The sequence below is a fragment of the Aquila chrysaetos genome, chromosome 5, assembly GCF_900496995.4.
Source record: "Aquila chrysaetos chrysaetos chromosome 5, bAquChr1.4, whole genome shotgun sequence".
NCBI classification, from domain to species: domain Eukaryota; kingdom Metazoa; phylum Chordata; class Aves; order Accipitriformes; family Accipitridae; genus Aquila; species Aquila chrysaetos.
The window spans coordinates 31940265-31961129 of NC_044008.1; the positions used below are offsets into that span (position 1 = coordinate 31940265).

The 20865-nt window shown below is 37.1% G+C and overlaps 1 protein-coding gene across 49 annotated transcripts in view; it reads left to right on the plus strand.

The window, feature by feature from the left end:
- Positions 1 to 20865, plus strand: part of NRCAM (neuronal cell adhesion molecule) — a 166622-nt gene that overhangs the window by 105130 nt on the left and 40627 nt on the right. For 37 of the 49 annotated variants that reach the window (XR_005932410.1, XM_041123501.1, XM_030013507.2 and 34 more), the window contains 9 exons: positions 940 to 1124; positions 2567 to 2698; positions 13824 to 13967; positions 14943 to 15054; positions 15386 to 15552; positions 15636 to 15783; positions 16335 to 16459; positions 17340 to 17369; positions 18785 to 18886. Coding sequence is in view for 48 of the 49 variants with exons in the window: in XM_041123501.1 (XP_040979435.1) it covers positions 940 to 1124; positions 2567 to 2698; positions 13824 to 13967; positions 14943 to 15054; positions 15386 to 15552; positions 15636 to 15783; positions 16335 to 16459; positions 17340 to 17369; positions 18785 to 18886 (1145 nt within the window). In the remaining variant the exon portion in view is untranslated. The remainder of the gene's footprint in view (positions 1 to 939; positions 1125 to 2566; positions 2699 to 13823; positions 13968 to 14942; positions 15055 to 15385; positions 15553 to 15635; positions 15784 to 16334; positions 16460 to 17339; positions 17370 to 18784; positions 18887 to 20865) is intronic. The other 12 variants (XM_041123505.1, XM_030013533.1, XM_030013534.1 and 9 more) reach the window with 1 other exon arrangement.

A 20865-nucleotide genomic window follows, 5' to 3' on the forward strand; every position in this document is an offset into this window, starting at 1 on the left:
ATTCAGCGATCCAAACTCCAGTAAAATGGCTGGATAAAAACGGGGGAAAAAATAGAATATTATACATTATATGGTTTTGTGTCTTTAGCTGTCGTGATTTAAAAAAAAAAAAAAAAATTCAATGAGGGAAGCCTACATAGTTGTCCACAAAGGGCTAGATTCAGATTTTGTTTAAAATAACTATTCCTAATTACTGATACCATAATTAAAAGTCAACTTTGCTAGGTGTCTCTGTTGTAAAATATGTGATATTAGACTGCTAATGGAATATTTGCCTTGAGTCACTACTATTTGAGAGAGGACATTCTACTCAGTAAGAAACACATTGAAATTTCTTTTAATTTTAAAAGTGTATCTCCATGTATTTGGAAAACTTTCAACTTCAGTGGACAGCATGGGGCACAGCCAAGATTTAGACATGGTGCGGTGACGAGTAGCTATACTTGACTCAGCACTGGCTTTTCTTCTTGATTTCTCATAGGAAATATTTCTGTCTCCTTACAGCTCTGCTGTAAAACTCTGACGTTCATGAAGCATTAGGATATTGCTCACACAAAGGACAATTACAAACTTGTCATTATCTAGAAGCAACCTTTTAAAGCACCATGAGCATCAGTTTAAAAATATAAGCGTAGTAAGATTTGAAATACACTTTTATTCATTTATTAACCATCACAGTTTCTGGATTAATCAGCAGACAAATGTATTCTATAATTATTAAGCTTACGAACAGATGGCCATTGACAGCGTTAGTGAGGCTTGTCATTTCCTAGAAACAAATGCTGGCATATTTTGCACATTTGCTGGACGTGCCCCAGAATCTGGGTAAAGGCTCTTAAAATAATTATTTGTAAAATATATGTTCAAAAATTAATGTATTGAACTCTTGCCTTCCTTTTCTCCAGTCCCTAAATTTGATCTGTGCTTTTTCTTCTCCAGACCCACACCAGTAATACGCTGGATTAAAGAGGGTGGGGAACTGCCAGCCAACAGAACATTTTTTGAAAACTTTAAGAAAACTCTCAAGATTATAGATGTTTCTGAAGCTGACTCTGGGAACTACAAATGTATAGCAAGAAATATATTAGGTTCTGCTCATCATGTCATTTCAGTAACCGTGAAAGGTAATACTAAAATAATTCTTAATGTAGTATTGTCAGTGTCCAGAATGCAAGACTGAAGAAAGCTTTCTAGGATAAAGTATAGCTGAAAGCATGAATGATAATGGTAAAAAAAAACCCTGAGGAAGCGATCATTAAACCGACTGAATTCTACCACCGGAAGGACTTTACTATCTCTAATCTCTTTTTCTTTTTTTAATATGTTATTTTGTAAGGCTTAAAGCTAAATTGAGATTGTACTGTAACAGTAGTAAAATAATTTCTTAGCATGTACTAGTGCTGCATTTATTTTAGATCCTTTGATTATCTGTCATTGGACTTCTTTGCCTTGTTTTTGTATCTTCCTCCCCATCTCTCTTCTTCATCTCCTTCTTATTTTCTCCATCTTTTCTGCTTTCCATTCGTATAGCCCAGATTCTTTCTCTTCTTTATTTTACTATTGTTGTATGGTCTTATATTCTTCTTTTTTCTCTCTTAATTGACATTCCTGGTTTTCTATCTTCATGTTGTTTACGCAAGATGATGTCTTACTAGTTCTAAAAACACTTACAGTATGTTCGTCCAAATAGGAATTGTAAGTATGTTTTGAATACCATGAAACAAAAAACCTGGAATGACAGCTAATTAGTCATCGAAATAATCAACCGTAGTGCTTAGTTTGCATGCTAAATGGCCATTTATTTTGTTGTAGACCATCATTTTATGATCACATTCAACCTCCTTTTTAAAAGCAGAAATTTAATTTTCTGTTTGCATCTGTCCATCAATCCAAAATCTGAAATTTAATTGCAAGATGTGATAACATACGCTATTTGTGGTTATTTATTGTAAGAGACAGAGACATAGAGGATTATCTTTTGCTAAGGACAGTGTTCCATCCATTTTGATTGCTGTGTGTTTTCAGCTGTCTCAGGTAAACATCTGACCCCTCTGCAATCACCCATAGAATTCAGCGAGACGGAGGATTTTGCCATTTCTAAATTTCACCCTTGACATGAAATCTTTTTATGTAATCAAACCTAAATTCCTTTCTAACAGTCTAACTACTGTGAGCATGGATATCTCTGAAATTAATCAAAAGACCACTCTAGTCTCTGCAGATGCCATACTCGGATAAATTTTGCTTTCTTTAGGAAAGGCAAATTAGATTCCAAGCAGGCAACCCTAAATGAAACAAAGAACCTCATGTTGCTTATCTCAGAATTTTAATGCAGTGGGTAGCCAAAAGCTCCGTTTAGCCAAAGTATAATCTATCTGTTAATCATCGAGTATCACACACACACACACACACATATATATATAAAAATAAATTAAAAAATTAACAGTATAAGTCTGTATTTATACACACCTTCTTTGAATTATCTTCTGGTTACCATGACTGTGACTTATGTTTTTCTGTACATAATTTTGGAAAACAATTCTTGTGTTTCTCTTCCTAACCCCAGCTGCCCCATACTGGATAACAGCACCCAGAAACTTGGTGTTATCTCCTGGAGAAGATGGGACATTGATCTGCAGAGCTAATGGCAACCCAAAGCCTAATATAAGCTGGTTAGCAAATGGCGTTCCCATAGCAAGTAAGATTCTTAATTACCTTACAGGAGGATGAGTAAGAGAATATGAGGAATATCAGGATTTTTTTTTAAATATAAATGAAGAGCATGTATTTGCCTGACAGGTAATACTAAATTATAAATGAGGTGATAAAAATACTGTGGTTCATAAAAGTGGAACAACAAAATGTGCTTCTGATGTGCTTGAGAGCACTTAAGTTTGTGACTGTACTCCTGGTTATTGTCTGGTGTTCTGCTGGTAGTGTCCTTGTGGAAGTGGGGCCATAGTAACAAAGGTGCACCATGCCTCTTTGACAGGGGCATTGCTGGGGTGTAATTTTTACCATTGTGTTGCCATGGCGTTTGTGTTTTCTAGATCTCTCCTTTGCCACCCCGCTGCAACACTGATTTTGTCTAGGAATCATAAAGGTGACAAAAAGTCAACTCCTACATCTGTGGATGTACAGAGCACTTTTGCAGGATTTTCAGCTTAAGAGTTATGTTTGAGCCTTCCAGGCTTCAGCACTAAAAAGCAGGAGCAGCAAAACTGACTGAATGTGTCAGCAAGTGCCTGGCAAACAGCTTGTGCCAAGTAGGTGTCAAAGAAAAGGGACCCCTAAGGCAGTGAAACAGCTGTTTCTGTGCGCACAGATAAGAAAAGCAACCCTGAATTGGTGATTGAGTCACTTAATTGTTGCAGCGTTATGACTTAGAATGCTGTATGACAGACACAAGATAGCTGCTATATATAGCACAACTTTACTTGGGAAGAACTTGCTGGAGGACACTGCAGTGCTCCTGTCTGTTGGGTTTGCACTCGGCATAGCCTGTACCGGAAAATCACACTTGGTTCTTCTGCTTTTATCCTTCCTCTTTCACAAAACGATATTATAAAAACAGACAATTTACCCTGTCGAATCGTGAGAGATAATTACTCTAAAATACTGGTCTGTGCTGACCTATTGAAAGTATGACAGTGTAACTTTCAGGAGTTTCAGGAGATGTTTAAGTCTGTTGATGAAGTAAATGTCATGGAGTTAGGGACATGGAGGAGAATTGTCTACAGTGAGGATCTAGGAAATAGCAACAGGTAAATGAGAACCCTCACTAGATATATTCAAAATATTTGGGATACAAGAGAGATTAAACTGAACTGGAGGGAAAAATATGCACCTTTGGAGGGAAAATTAAGGGTATATATTGAAACAGAAATATTTAGCAAAGAACCTGTTTCAGGAATCCTAATTAAATGTCAGTTGAGATGTCTAGCCTGAGATTTAAAATGAGAAGTTTCCATTCATTAAATAAGTATAAGCTGACATTAACCACCTCATCAAACAATGGTATTACAGGAAAACAGGAAAATATCACTGTAATTTTGTATTGTATATATTGTACCTAAATGTATAATAACACGTGCCTTATAATCAAAGTTTGGTACCTGTCCTGCTCTTTCCTTTCTGGGTTTTCGGTCATCTCATCTTCCTTACTATTTTCTTTATAGTTACCATTAAGGTTTTTGGTTTGTTTTGAGGAGATTTTTATCCTGCTGTCCTGATAGTTTAACTCTTCTTTTCAGGCCTCCTGACTAGTAAAGTCTTTTTTCACCTGGCTATGAGATTCAACCTTTGCCTCGCACTGCTTCCTTGTCAAAGCTGTAGGGCATGCTGTTCAAATGACAGACAAGTACATTTTCCAGAAATCAATGATGTGTTCTGCATTCTTGCAGGATAGCAGTAAAACATTAAGAAACAGAGAGTGTTCAGAAGCAGCTGCAGGATGCTACCAAACTTCCCAAATATGAGGGCAGCTTATATTGGCTGGCTGGCCTTGAGGAATCAGTACCGGAGTGTTATTGAAGGGAACTCAGTAAAAATTAAGAGACTTTAATTAAATTACCCACTCAACCTCAGTAGGAAAAAAAAAAAAACAACCCAAACCCAAACAGAACAGAACACAGGAGATAAATGACTGGGTAGATCAGCCTTATGTTAAAGGTCACTTTCACTGCTGAGAAAAGCTGAAATTTTATCCACCTTAAATATTTAAGTGCAAGTTGTTTGGATGCTCCAGTACACTGACTCTGTCAGGGCATCTAAGAAAGAGAAGCATAGTGATCACAGAAAGTGCAGTTCTTAAGATTCTTGTGATTTTGTATTATTCTGAGTTATCAAAAGCTGGTCTGGAAACTACCAAGTACAGTGTGCCTTTTTGTTCACTTGTTACTAAATTATAGAATTGAGCCCCTCTCCTTCCCACTGAATGATTAGTAAATCACTGTAAAAGGAAACTAAAGCAGCTGTTTCAGCTTCAGGGCAGTGCTGAGAGAGCTACACCCATGGCAGGATTTCAAAGAAAAAGAGCTACATTTGAATTTCAAAGCCTGCTGTCATCATATATCCCACAATGTGCCTCCTGTGGCCCAGTAATCTGTTTGCAATACTTTAATTTTCTATTGGAAAGCGCAACTGGGAGATGCTTAATTCTTCCGGTTTTGTTTTTCCATAATAGAGTTAGACAAGGAAGGGGGAATATTGAAGAAAGAACCATTCGTCCATATCTCAGCCAAAGGTTGAGGCTTAAATACCAATAGGGAAAAGGGAAGAATAAAGGAAAATGTGGTGTATCTTAAGCACCTATGGAAAAAAAAAGCAATGGTGTAAATTTTGTTCTAGATTATATTAATCAGAGTAAGAAGATATATTTAAAGGAAGATTTTAGGTTTCTTTGAACTATTTTAATTAATTTTCTTCAACAATAACGCTTAAAAGAAGAACTCCAGCATGTCTGAAAAGAAAGCTGCTTCAGACATGCTGCAGTGATAAGGACCTAACCTCCTAATATTTACTCACAGGAGTAATTTGAACTCACATGCACAGTCCCGTTGAGGTCAATTAGAATTACTTTGGCAAGTAGCAATTGAAAGTTCAGGCCATGACTCTGCCTTGCCTTGTGCTTCAGTTAACACTCAAGATCTGCATTATTTATACCGCTGCATAATCCATTGTGTTTTACTGCTTAGATATTCAGCATGGTTTTACAAAAGGGAAACCATGCATGAAGTATCTCAACTTTTAAGAAAGTAACAGCCCAGATTAATTGGGAAGGGGAAGCAGTTTCTTAATTGGACTTCAGAAAGGCATTGCAAATACTGTACAAAAGACTAATTTATTGGTTCAGTGGTTTATAGTTCATGATGAGCTATTAAATATTAAATACACACGCTCAGATTTATACAAAGTAGTGCACTGAAAGGCACTGTTTATCTTCTTTCAACATGTTCTTCACTTGTTTATATCACATTTCACATTGAATCTTAGGTTTTAGTTAGTCTCCATTAGTAATCAGATTGAAGGGAGAAACATTAGCCCTTAGATTTCCTTCGTGAAAGGCCTTGATAATCCCTGGCTCAGAGATTCGTCATCCATCATGTTCTCTGTGAGTACACACACAAGCTGTTCACCACAGCCATGGGAGGGTGGGGAGAAATCCTGCTGGACTCTGATGCCCTGAGGAATTCAGTCTCGGAGAGGAGAGGACTGTCAGCGCAGACATTTATCCACTGCTTCTGCTGTCTTTGTGTTGGAACTGTGCATCTGGCGTAGGAGCTGCAGCAGATATGAAAATCTTTGATAATCAGTTTTTTTTATTCTGCACAAGATAAAGGATGGTCATGGCTAGTGCAGGTAATAGCCTGCTGTCCTTTTGCCGGTAATACTGCTATCAGAATCAGAAACTTGGAAACAAGGATTTCAGTGTTCATAGGAAAATATTTTGCTGAGGAGCAAGTGAAGTTGGTAAGGGAAGGAAAAGGGCATCTTCTTCCATGTCCCATCTCTTCCAGAATTAAGTGTTTGTAAGTTCACTGTAAGAAGTAGAGTGAAGCAAAACTTAAGTTTCTTGGTTTTCTTGCTTGGGTTCAGTCTTGGTTTGACCCTATAAGTTCTCAAGTGATGCACTATACTGCCTGCCCTTGCTATTTCACTACCAGTTCTGTGTTCAACTCCGAAAGCATAGCTTGCAGCCCCTCCTCCCCCCCCAAAAAAAAGAAGAAAAAAGGATTCTAGTCACATAACATTCTCTAAAGACGTAATATGGTATTCAGTCAATATGATCAGAGATGTGAGAGAACAGATCTGTCTTGCATAATAGCCCCTGATTTGGGCTTTCAGATGCTATGAGGAAAGTCAGCTACAGCCAGAGGAATGTTAACTGGATGCTCATTCATAGACTGTATGATTTATGATCTACAGAAAACTAGGATGTCCCTCCATATGGGACATATCTTCTTATCAAGCCACCTCGATGACTACACACTGGATGTTCCTCCCATTTTTCTTGGCTGGTTGGTTGATAATGTTAAGTCCTGGTTCTATCACATTCTCCTGTTGTCACAGCTAATAGATGTCCAAAATTGTACAAATAATTCTTAAAAAAATCCCATTTCAGTCATTCAATTGTAGTTAGTTTTAAGCACAGAGACTTTTCGAGCTTTGAAAATGGTTACCGTATTCATAAATTATTCGGGAATGTGAGTTTTTAGAAGAATAAGCAGGTCAAGAAGAATGATAGGATACTTCTAGCAAAAGTTACCATAATACAGATGATCCTGCGATCCTGTCAGAACTTGAAAAGCATACATGAGCACCACTGTACAAGGACCATTTGTTTCTACATTCATATCAGGAAAAAAGCACCTAACCTTCTGTCTTTGCTTTCTTACATATTTCCACAATAATAGGGTCTTCAAAGCTATCGCTGAAGTTTGAGTTGTTGAAAATCATGGCTTAAGAGCCAGTACTGATCTCATGCTCCATTTACATTCACTATTATTTGTGCATAATCTTAAGGACAGAATTATAGTAATAGTAGAACTACAACAACAAATGTTCAGCATAAAAATCTCTTGCAGGAGAGGAGTCAGAGATCACTCAGATCTGATCTAATAGTTTATTGAGTTCTAATCAGTAAATTCATGTCTGTAAAATATTTAATAAGTACAGATGGATTGGTGGTCAGTACTCTGCTACACTTAAAGTTAGTATGGGATACAAAGATTACTGCGAAAGCTTACTGTAAGTATCTTAAATGTTACATGCATGCAAAACAATGTCGCTTACGAACCCATTGATGTCTGGTGTCAGGTAAGGGGTCTCACAGCCTCAAGGGGTAACCTTGAGAGGTGTCCCTTCTCATGGGGAGGTGACCACAGCGCAGCCAGCTGCTATGGAGGGAGAGCTCAACGGGCCCTCATGGCTGCAGATATTTATAGTGCAAAGTGATTGGTTTGTAGTCAGGTTTTCTGCTGTGTTAATGCAGTTTCGGCCGTTCATCAGCCCAGTCTCCAGCCAAACCATTTTTTTGGGTTTGGTGCTGAGTCCTCACTGATAGCCTCACACAATAGGATTAACTTTGATTAGGCCTACTTGCTGAGCACCTGCCTGCACCAAAGTTCAGGTAGTTCAAACAGGAGGAGTGCATCCGTCACAAAATCTAAATTAAATAATTGTCTCAGCTTCTCTGAGAAACTAATATTCTGCTATTGATGCTAAATGTAGCTCAGCTTTATTAAAGAAATAAGTGACTAAGCACTATAACAGTTAAACAACAGACTTTGTGTTATTACGTTTGTTTTCTAACAATCATACATAGTCACTGTGAATGCATAGCAGGACTGATTAGTTCTGAATCATAACTTTGATTTGCTAAAGAAGATGCAGGCACATAAAGACAGTAATGAATATTTCTGCTCTTTTCTAAAGAGAAATTATTCTCTGCTTTCACTGTGTTTTTCTGTGACTTTTTACTGATCTAGGTAAGATTACCTTTGGCTCTTACACGTGCCAAAGATGTATGTGTTCTCATTGATACATGGAAAAGCAGGCGAGTAATTTTGCCCCTTTTTTTCCAGCTTGTTTTCAGCCAGAAGGAATCTCTAGTACAACATCTGAGGATGACATCAGCATTTTCACTATAGAATAGAAACAGTACTCACATATCCTACAAACTATGATTGTAATCCATAACATGCTTCTGGGAAAAAATATATACTACCTTAGGTTATATCATACTTCTCAGGCAACAAAACCCACCCTAGTTCAGTGCCCTCTGGGACCTGGAGTCTGAGTTAGCAGAGCTGAGAACTTCACATGTCAGCTGGATCTCATACTCACTTTGTTGTATTTCAGAATGTGGTAACAATATAAGGAATGATGATTTTTACATTATTAGCTTTTTTAAACAATAACAAATTACAGAATCACAATCAAAGGTATATACCTCCTTCCCAGTGAATTATTTTCAATCTACATTGTTTGTTAGGGTATTTTAAAACCACAATATCACAGCATAGTCAGGGGTGAAAGGAACATCTAGTCCAACCTGCCTGCTCGAAGTAGGGTGTTATCTGCATCTGGTTGATGAGGACTGTGTTCAGACAGATTTTGATTATCTCCAAGGACATCCTGTTTCAGGGTCTGACCACCCTCATGATAAAAAATTTCTCTTTATGTTTGAGTTAAAAAACCCCACAACTCCAAGCAATGGATTTTTTTTCCCCAATTTTACACAGAGCTTAAGGATCTGAGCTAAAGAATTTCAAGTCAGTAGACCAATTTCATGTCTTAATAATTTTCTGCCCAAAATACATATCTTTCTTAGAGATGAGGCTGAAGTTTGTATCACTTATTTGGACTGATAACATTATATTATATACTGCATCATCAGTTGACAGTTGTTCTGTTCTTCATTGCATTTAGCTTCCTGAATTTGCATAAATGCACATTGACCAGCAATTAAAATTGATAGGGAAAATTAAATACTTCAACAGGAAAGGATAAAACATCTCAACAAAATCTGGATTTTTTCCTTCCAGTTTTAAGCATAATACTGTGTTTTAACTGCTTCTGTTCAGAGAGCACATTTCATTCTGTCTCTTTCTTCCAGGAAAAAGTAATAATGGTGCCATAGTGGTTATTTAAACATACTAACAAAAGTAATTGCTTGGCTGTCTGAAGTTTATGAAACAGATGGAAGTATGCATTCAGATGAACAGAAGATATTCCAGGGTGCTGATGACTGTGACAAAAGTATCTGATGGAGGCTATACCTTCTCTGTACAGGAATATGCTGTACATGGCTGTGGAGTCAAGGAGCTGTCTTATTGTACAAAATGATGGAAAAATTAGCTGAAACCAGGCAATTGGGTCTTTGCCCAGAAAGGACATAAACACATTCATAAGCTGAGACTCAATCTTATTGGGAGTAAATGTTGGCTGTTACGGGGCACATGCTCAACTGTCTGTTACAGTAGCAGAACTCCTATAGCAAGTCCTCGTCATTCATTATCCCGATTGTACAAACCCATTTTAAGCATTATGTACTTCTTTGCTATTTTGCCTATCAGTGCCAAATTCAGATTTGTCAAACGTGTCGAAAGCATTTTCTCCTTCTTGTGCAGCTGTCCTGTAATGAGACCAGAATCCTCATAAAGGCAAACAAGCAGTGCTTGAGTGGCCCTGCCATCGCTCTCTTTCCCCAGAAAAAGAAAAAAAAAAAGGACATGAAAAGAGCTGAAGTACTGCATGCCTTCTTTGCCTCAGTCTTTACTAGCAAGACTGACCTTCAGGAATCCCAGCTCCCAGAGACCAGGGGGAAAGGCTGGAACGAGATGTACGCTTGGTCAGGGAATACCTAAGCAAACTGGACATACGTAAGTCCGTGGACCCGGATGGGATGCACCCACAAAGTGCTGAACGAGATGGCAGCTGTCACTGCCAGGCCACTCTCGATAATCTTTGGTCATGGTAACTGCGAGAAGTGCCCGAAGACTGGAGGAAAGCAAGTGTTACTCCTATCTTCAGGAAGAGCAAGAAGGAGAACCCAGGGAACTGCAAGCTGGTCAGCCTCACCTTGATCCCTGGGAGGGTGACGGAGCAGCTAATTCTGGAAACCATTTCCAGGCACGTTAAGGACAAGAAAACCATCAGGAGTAGTTAGTGTGGCTTCACCAAGGGGAAGTCATGCTTGACCAACTTGATGCATTTCTATGATTAAATGACTGGCCCGGTAGATGAGGGGAAGAGTAGTGGATATTGTCTGCCTGGACTTCAGTGAGGCCTTCGACACTGTCTCCCATAAGATCCTCATAGACAAGCTGTTGATGTATGGGATGGGCTGGATGAGCAGACAGTGAGGTGGATAGAAAAGATGGCTGAATGGCTGGGCCCAGAGAGTGGTGATCAGTGGCACAAAGTCTACTTAGAGGCCAGTAACTAGCGGCATACCCCAGGGGTCAGTCCTGTTTAACATCTTCGTTAACGATCTGGATGATGGGGCAGAGCATACCCTCAGCAAGTTTGGTGATGACACAAAACTGAGAGGATTGGCTGATACACCAGGGGGTCATGCTACCATCCAGAGTAGAGGATCTCAACAGCCTGGAGAAATGGGCTGACAAGAACCTCATGAAGTTCAGCAAGGGGAAGTGCAAAGTATGGCACCCGAGGAGGAACAGCCCATGCACCGGTACATGCTGGGGGCTACCCGGCTGCATAGTAGCTTAGCAGAAAAGGGCTTGGGCCATCCTGGTGGACACCAAGTTGACCATGAGCCAGCAATGTGCCCTTGTGGCAGAGGCTAATGTTATCCTGGGCTACACTAGCCAAAAGTATCGTCAGCAGGTCAAGGGAAGCGATCCTTCCCCTGTCTGGACGCAGTCCTGGGCAACTGGCTCTAGGTGGCCCTGCTTGAGCAGAGGATTGGGCCAGATGACTTTCAGAGGTCCCTTCTAGCCTCAATGATTCTGTGTGTGTGAGTGCAGCACTGGGTGCTTAAGATCATTAAAGCAGCCGGATGATAGAGCATCTAACTTTCAGGGCCTGGCCCCGCAAAACACAGCGTAGTACATGGGCAAAGACGTGTAGGTTCTGTTGGCGTTGCGTGGGAGGATGAGGCATGTGAGAAGACAGACTGTTGAATAGATGCCAGTCTCAACAGGGAGCTTTCTAAAATCGCTGCCCTTCAGCATGCAAGTGGCTAGACCAGTCAAAAGGAAGCACTGACTAACCTGACGCTTTCCTCTGGTTTTTTTTTTCCTCTTGGGACCCACAGCTTGAAGCCGTTTTCTGAGAACGGACACCTGCCTTCTTTCCTTCAAATAACTGAAGAGGGTTCTCTCTTTTTTTTTTTTTTTTTCCTTAAAAAGCAGTGGGAGGGGAAGATGCTACCCTTCTTTTTATATGATAATTTAATGGTTAGATCATTCTTTTAAGATCCAGTTCCTTCTTCAGTCACAGAGGATTGAACTAATGGCTTCCATCTCTCTGAGATCAGCCTGTAAGGTATTATGTATGGGAGTGTGTGTGAGGGGGGGAGTCTGTGCACCCATTAAAGATCTGTCTGTGTGCAGAAAATGCTGCAGGATTCAGAGGGCGTGAGTGGAGGGCAGCCCAGAGCCCGGGGCAGGAACTAGCCATGATTCGAACGGCCGTGGGCAGATCTCCTACCTCCTGGGAGGGCGGTTGTAGGTATTTTCCATTTAACGGTGATTTGTATGCAGAAACAGACCACTTCTCACAGCTGACTGGCCTGCCTGCTGGGCTGCTCACCTGCTCCGTCTATTTTCAGCCCATGAATCTTTTAACGAAAATGGCATTTACATAAAATGGGAAGTAAAGCAAAAGAGGAGAAAAATAAGTGCCAGCAATCCAGAAGTCTAGAGAATAAGCATTTAAAATTCCAGTAGTACCTTATTCTTCCTTTCTGAAATTTTTGAATTTGTGATGTTGATTTGAACTCAGAGCGACGGAAGATAAGAGTTAAAAATGGTCTTGAGGCATCTGTTTTGAAATTGATGTAGTTACTTCACATGCAAAATGGCCTTAGAGTTCACCCAAGATGGAAATACCCATAAGCAGGAACACTGACTGTGGTCCCCTTCATCTGGTGTCTTCTCTCTTAGAGAATTCAGTAATAGATACTTCAGTAGATTTGAGAAGTTGTAGGAGAAATGACTCCATTTTCTTTGCAGCTGAGTACTGAGGTATTGTCTGAAGCGAAAGGTTTCGTCACTTACAGAAAATAGGTGTTAATTTAGTTAATCGATCTTTTCTATGAATCCAAAGAAATGATTTTATGTGGAAATGTCTTCCACAGATATACTTCTTTCTCAAGCTCCAGTGAAGTATAAGGGTGTCAATTTTGATGATGCAACCAAACTGTGATGCATTTATTTATGCATATAAGCATTTATTTTTCATATTAGTATATCAATTATTTTACTATTGTTTCATTATTAATAATACATTGATCTGTTTTTATTTAATATTTTCTTAAAATATTAAACTATAGTTTGTGCATTTTTATGCAGTGCGGTGTTACAAGCTAAGTTTTTCTCCATTGTACCTCTATAATTCCATCCAGTTGTATCATAACTGACAGCTATTATTCTTCAGAAATATATTAGAATTTTTTTTTCAGTTATATTCTTGACTCTTCTGGGATGCAAGGGCTTTTTGACAGCTCAGGCTACTACAGAACAGTTGAGGAAATGGCATTGTATAATCCTTACATAATGGAAAGAGTGCCACCTACTGAATTACTATCAGTGCTCTTGTGAAGACTTGATTTTGTGTGAAAGAACTGCTTATGCTTTACTCTGAGACAGTTTTCAACTGAGTAAGGCTATTTTTATATTTGGAGAATTATTTCTGGTATAACAATCGATTTGAAAAGCTCAAACTTTTAAGTCACAGAGGACTGTGTCATTCTAACAGTGTTTTCTTTTGACATTCAGAAATATTTTCTTATTTGTCTAGGTGTTGTCTGTATCTGCCTGAATCTTGTTATATCAGTATTTTTCCTCTGTATTGCGTGTAAAATTTGATCTCAGCTTCACTTCTTTGAAAAACAAACAAACAAAAACCCTCAAAAAATGGGAAGTCTACCATTCAGAGTTAAGTATTTGTAGAATTGGAAGAACTTCCTTAATCATTGAAGTTCACATCTTAACCAGTAAACAGTCACCCAGGAAAATAGAAAAAAGCACATACTGGTATTTCAAATTGTTTCTTCTTTTCAGAAGTGTGAAACATATCATCCCACAGCAGTTTAGGAAAAGCAATTCTTTTTTTTTTCTTTGCACCAACAGTTGCCCCAGAAGATCCTAGCAGAAAGGTGGATGGTGATACCATTATTTTCTCACATGTGCAAGAAAGGTCAAGTGCTGTCTATCAGTGCAATGCTTCTAATGAATATGGATACTTGCTAGCAAACGCATTTGTGAATGTTCTGGGTAAGAAACAGATTTTAATATTTTTAAGTTTTCTTGTGTATTCAGTTGTCTCCTGCTACTACATGGATGGCATGCTCAAGCCTTGCTTGAAGTCTTCAGTGGGAATGGACGTATTTCCTGAGCCCTGTAAAAGGCAAGGGTATACATACCTTGGTTTTTGTAGGATACTCCTGAATTTCATTTTTGCTATTCCTGAGTAAGAAGGACAGTTGTAAAAGCTGGAGAAAACTTGGAAGAAATTTTATCACTTTTGTTTGTTTGTTTATGTAAATCAAGCAAATGGAAGCATAACAAATAAGGTAGGAATTAATATTCCTGAAGTTAGTATGTTTCAGTACACTTTCATTGTTTGTGCATGTTTTGGATCAGTTAGATACGTGATCTCTAAATTGCTGTTGCAAGGGGACATGATTATGCATTTGTCCTGAAGGCCTCCCAAGACTGTGTTTCTACTTACAAGATATTGTGGCCTCTCTAATTTTTCTCACTGAATTTAACAAAGCTCGTAGTGAAATCCTAGGCAGAATGGCTTTGAAAGACTTTCCTGCAGGAACTGGCAGATCTTTTGATTGAGAGACACTGTCTTTTAAATGAAAGAAAATATAGGTGTTTCACCAAAAATACATCTTAGCTTCTTTTTGCCTGCAGGTTTGTTTGGAATTATGTAGTTGAGTCTGTTCCCAGGATATTCTCTTGAAGTGTATTATGATTTAAATTTTCCAATTGAGATCATTGCCTTTGGTGCCCATCCCTATTACTTGTAAACAGGGAAGAAGCATTTGTTTTTCACAAGATAATTATCCTACATTAACATTTCCTCAGGCTACTGGCAGTAGAATGTATTTGGACCTAGACTGAGACCAGAAATCACTTCAGAGAAGGATGTTAACATACAATTCTTTAGGCCATTCTTGATGTCTTAGTATTTTGTAGTTGCATCTTTCTATCTATATCCAGATATCTTTGTCTTTTCAGCTGAGCCACCAAGAATTCTAACTCCTGCTAATAAACTGTATCAAGTCATCGCAGATAGTCCTGCATTGCTAGACTGTGCTTATTTTGGTTCACCTAAGCCTGAAATTGAATGGTAAGCTATATATGTTGTGCTTAAGTTATGTAAAAGGAACCAGTTATATCTATGGAATCAAACATTTAAAGCTTTAAAACTATTTTTACTCTATTTACAATTTAAAGATAGTGTATTTTTAAATATATGCTGATTATAATATGCTAATACAGCATTACATATACTTAACATAACAACAGTTAAGTTATCCCTACAGACTCAAGTTTAAATTTCATTATGTGATTCTGTCTGTATTTTCTAATGTAGCAGTCCCGAGTTTGCATTTTCTGATAATAAAATACAACATAATTTAACTATGATGTTGGGTAATAATATTACTTTTTATGTAAAGGTTTAAGGGAGTGAAAGGTAGCATCTTGCGTGGAGATGAATATGTTTTCCATGATAATGGAACCTTGGAAATTCCGGTGGCTCAAAAGGATAGTACTGGTACATACACATGTGTAGCAAGGAATGAATTAGGAAAGATACAAAATGAGGTGCGATTGGAAGTTAAAGGTAAGAAACGAATCATTCTTTCATCACAGGTTAGTATAGAATTTCAGACTTTCTAAATATCTAATAGTAATTTTAAATTTCAGATCCAACAATGATAATTAAGCAGCCAGAATACAAAGTGATTCAGAGATATGGCCAAGTTTCATTTGAGTGTATAATAAAACATGATTTTACCTTATTACCAACAGTTATATGGTTGAAGGACAATGATGAACTGCCAGATGATGAAAGGTATGGACAAAATAATTTTCCTTTATTTTTAATTTTCTAGTTTCTTTTGTCTGCTCCTTTTCCTGATCTTTGAAAGGAACATACTGACCTATTGACATTTTCCAATGAAGACTGATAAATTTCACCACTATCCCATATTTGGTGACTAAAGGACTTACCTAGTGTGGTGAAAAAATTAAGATGGAATTCAAGATAACGTGAGACGTAAAAATTTTTAATGGTGCACAATTACCATGTATATCAATTGTAAGGAGAAGATAACTGGCATAAGAAGCCAAACGGATAATGGAAGACCATTTTGCTCTAGATCACAGATAATTAAAAGTTGTTTGAGTATATTTGGAAATAAAAGCAGATTAGGATAGACAGTTACTTTGGGGAGATGGTCAAGAGCAATGTAGAAGAGGTTGTCATAGTCCCATAGCTTACATTGCTGTCTAGGTATTTGCTGAAATACACAAGTATATGGGATTTGGTAATGTCTTATTACAAGTTTCTTATAACAGTACCAGTTATTGAAAAATCAGTGGCTGAATCTATTGTATTTACAGGTTTCTAGTTGGTAAAGACAACTTGACCATTATGAATGTAACTGATAAAGATGATGGAACATACACTTGCATAGTTAATACTACTCTGGACAGTGTTTCAGCAAGTGCTGTGCTTACTGTTGTTGGTAAGAATACTCTCAACTTTATGATAGCAGAACTGTGTTTAACTACTGTTAAGTATGAAACCAGTATTAGATTTAAAATGAAAAGCACAAACATAGTTTTGGTTTCTAGGACAGGACAAAGGAAACGTCACCTACCTGTAAATGTGTTTCAGTTCTTTAAAAATAGTCTTACCCTAAAGTTTGCCTTTGAATCAGCTACTTACAAAAGGGTCCAGTAGCTACAGGACACGTTCAGTTTCATGCTGTATAGGTTTTTATTTGGATCACATCTGAGCTAATACAGTAGATTACATATTGCAGAGTATTTGAACATAAACATGTTATCTCAGGAATCTCTTTTGCAGCTAAATTATGCTTTAGAAAGACTGAGCATGCTTAGTTGTATGACTTTTCAAGGATTTTCTTTTTAAATTAGTTCTCTCTATGAAGTTTCTATGATTGCAGATTGTTGTAAAATATATTACTTTGCCCCTTCTCCCAGTTTGTAATAGTTTTAAGTAGATGTCCTAAATGATTCTTACCCGAGTTCAAGCTGAGATGCAAAGTCAAGTATGCTTGTGTTTTAAAATTGTGTTGTGATCTTATGCCTATCCAGGAATGACATACACCAAATGTCTAGTACTTATTTAAAAGTTTTTATAAGATTGCTTACTTTATTTATTTTCTTGATCTATCCTTATTTTAAAAATGGATAAAATATTCAAGAATACTTTTATAACTTTTCGGTGAAAAATTATCAATATGTTATTTAAAATCAACCATTTACTCTAAATAAGTTAACTTTTCTTTGGCTCTAATAATTATAGTCTTTAACTACCTACAGTATTCTGTTTCTTTGGCTACTAACTGATTAAATCCTTTATATTAATGTTCTTTTCAGCTGCTCCCCCAACTCCAGCTATCATTTACGGTAAACTAATATGAAGTTCTCTTTCTACCTCATCTGCCAGATATATTTCTCATTTGCCTATTGCGAAGTGCAACATCTTTTCTTTTTTTCCCTTTTTCCTGTGTTTGTGTGTGCGCGCGCGTGTGTGTGTGTGTGTGGTTTCATCCCATTTTACCAACTGCTTCATTACTGGAGTACTGGACTTTGGAATTTTACAGTGCAGGCTGCTTTGTATTTTAGGGAATAAATGATTTTCAGAGATAAATTATTTTAATTAAGTTTGGTTACAGTGTGATAATGTTTTTCTCATACAGTACACTGTAATGCAAATTACTTATATAATAAATGAAAGATCAAAAAGGTAAATCCAATTGTTCATTGAAAGCTAATTCACTATCAAAGAACTTGCACCGACCAAATTATGGTATGTTTGTACATTGCTTGTGATGACAGCTTTGTAGGCCTGGTGTACTTTATTTCATAGTTTGTCTTCATTTTACTTCACTCATAAAATGGACAGGACCATATTGACCAGTTTGGTTTATGATTGATGAAATTGCTAATAAGGATTTTAAAATTAAAGCTGAAATTTCCCCAAAAATCTGTCAGTCAGGTACAGTCTTAAATTTGACAGTATACAGCCTTTAATTTGATAGCATTTTTTCTGAATTTGGGTTTTAAAATGCAATATAATATGCCTAAACCACTTTTAAGTATAAGCGTCTTCAGCACTTTTATGTAAATCTTATCACATTCAGTGAAAATGCTTATATATTCTTAAATGAACCTACTCATTAGTCTTGATTTTTGTGTAACAAATCATATAATGAATTATTTTCAGCAATTTGGAATGGACAATTACATCCTTATGCATTATAAGGATGTGTATTAACAATTTGCATGGTATTTTAGGATTTTTTAAAAGTACAGCAAAAAATCAATTACTTAGTTACTTGCAATTAGTTTCTATTTGAAACTAGAAACAAGTTTCTACTTGTTTTGGATTCACATGCAAAATATTTGTAGTGATTCTAGAAAAGTTTCTTTGATGTGAATGCTTCTTTATTTTCTATGTTTTATTAAATATTTCTAGTTACAATAGATAACCACCCATAATCATTCAAAGATAAACTAAACATGCATTTCATAATTTGTTGCATCTCATTACATTTTTATATCACCGTGCAATCAGATGTAGATAAAATCAAATTTGGATTCTTGTTAATGTATAGAAGTTTCCAGATACATCAGTTCTCCATTTTATCTTTGTTTTGTAACAATTGCATGCTAATGGTTATTAAGTCATGCTTACATAAGTGAGTAGATCTGCCCTGCTGTATTTGTGGAATTCTTTTGATTGGACTATAAGGATTTTTTCAAAGATGAAACTACTTATTCTGGTGTGATTATTTACTTTGTGTTCATTTGATTTACAGCTCGGCCAAATCCACCCTTTGACTTGGAATTGACAGGTCAGCTAGAAAGAAGCGTTGAACTCTCATGGATACCAGGAGATGAAAATAACAGTCCCATTACAAGTATGTTTGTTTGCATCTATTGCGTTATGTTAACAGCATTGCGTTAACTGTTCTCAGATTCCAAAAACTTCCGAGATAAATTTTCTGTGCAGCATGGAAGAATGGTAAATTCATTCTCTACAGTTGCCATTTATTTACATAACAAAAATTCACTGAATGTCCTCTACTGTACCGCCAAGCATAAAGACTTATTTACTGCCCTAAAAAGCTGGGCTTTTTATCCAAAAACCTGTGCTAGTTAACGTAGAAGTTGTGAGACAGAGCTCCTATCAGTATCAAGGTCCAGTCTTATGAATACGTAGAGAGTAGACTTGTTCATTAGTTGTATTCTTCTTCTGGAGAGAGCTACTAACGTCTTGCATTAACTCTTTTGTAATTCCCATGAATTTGAGATAGCATCAATACCAATATCTTTAAGGATTATCCATCACTACTGATAACAGAAGCTTATTCTTCATGAAAATATAAGGCAGATATTTTTTTGGTTTTTTTTCTAGTCCAGACAGTTGAGGAAACAAAGCATGTCCATAAGACAGAGAAAATAAACATCTATAGACTTCTGAGACAGGAAATTGATCTCAAATGCTATTATTCCTCCCAGCAGAACATGATGAAAGATACTCTTGCTTATATTGAGCAGAGAGGATGGAGGGGGAATTTAAGAGGAAGGAAGAAGGATGTTACTGTTTGTTTTCCAAAAAATAATAGGATCAGAAAGATTTGTTGTGGCAACTTTTTCATTATGAGCAACTTAATGTAATTACTTAATTATTTATGCAGTGTATTTTTAGTTAATAACTGCTACAAGTTACCAAGACCAGTGTACATGTTATATTTGGAATGAATGAGTTGGGCTGACTTACTGAGTGTTGCTTTCCAGGGTCTGATGCTGGTCAGTATCGACACTGAACACAAACTGTAAGGATTGAGCATCTGGAAAGGAAGTTTTGTAAAAACAGAATTTCACAGATTTCAGAACACATCAAAGATTTTGATTGCATTTTAATGAAACACCAAGGGATTTTGCTGAAGTTTTACACTTTCAGACTTGTCTAATATGTATCAACTAGTAATATACTTTTAAAAATATAATATATAGAAGTTTAATGTAAATAGTTGAATTGTATTTACGTTATGGTTTATTCATCTACTTTTGTATCAGTATTTTCATTTTTTTCCAGACCAGAAGACACAAGTCTTGCCTTTCTATAGGAATGAGATCACAGTTTCAAAAAAGATGATAGTAGGTGGTGTTGGCTCATGTCAGAGTTTTTCTAGAAGCAAGATATTGCATGCAGTCATACTGGAAATTGAACTCTTCTGACTAAATAATGCTGGTTTTAATTATGATACAATTTATATTGCTGTGTGGTCCCCTGAGAGCCTGCAAAATAAGGCATTTGCTTCATAAGTAAGCCTATTATTGCTGCTGTTATCACTTCAAAGTGTAGATCAAGACTCAAGGATAGCACTTCATTATGAGTGATCCCTTTACCCATGTAATATGATTGACATGGTAGAATGTCTCTGAAAGCTCAAATAGGATTTTTTTCCTTGCAGCCTCCTATAAATTGTTCTACTAGAGTTGCAAGCAGAATGCTAGTTACTAGGGAAGCAAAAAGCAGTAGTGAAAACTTCTGTGGGTGCTTTTTTTTGGTTTTAGTATGTAATATTCTCACCTTTTCAGCAAAGACTTTGGTCCAGAAAACATCCCATCCCAAGACCTTTACCTCTGAGCACCCAACACCAGCTATAACTCAGGCAGTAATTTGGGGCTAGTTCTCTCTCTTTCTTACTGCTCAGGTCAGGATGAAATCTGCAAGCCTTAAGTCCAGAAGGCTATGATTAGTACTACTTATCTATTTTAGTTCTTGAACATCTTGGCTCCTCAAACTGTTGTGCATTATTTCTACGTGGTACTGTAAGTATTCTAAAAGCAATTTCTAGATGTCCCTCAGAATTTCTTTAGTAGTGCAAAG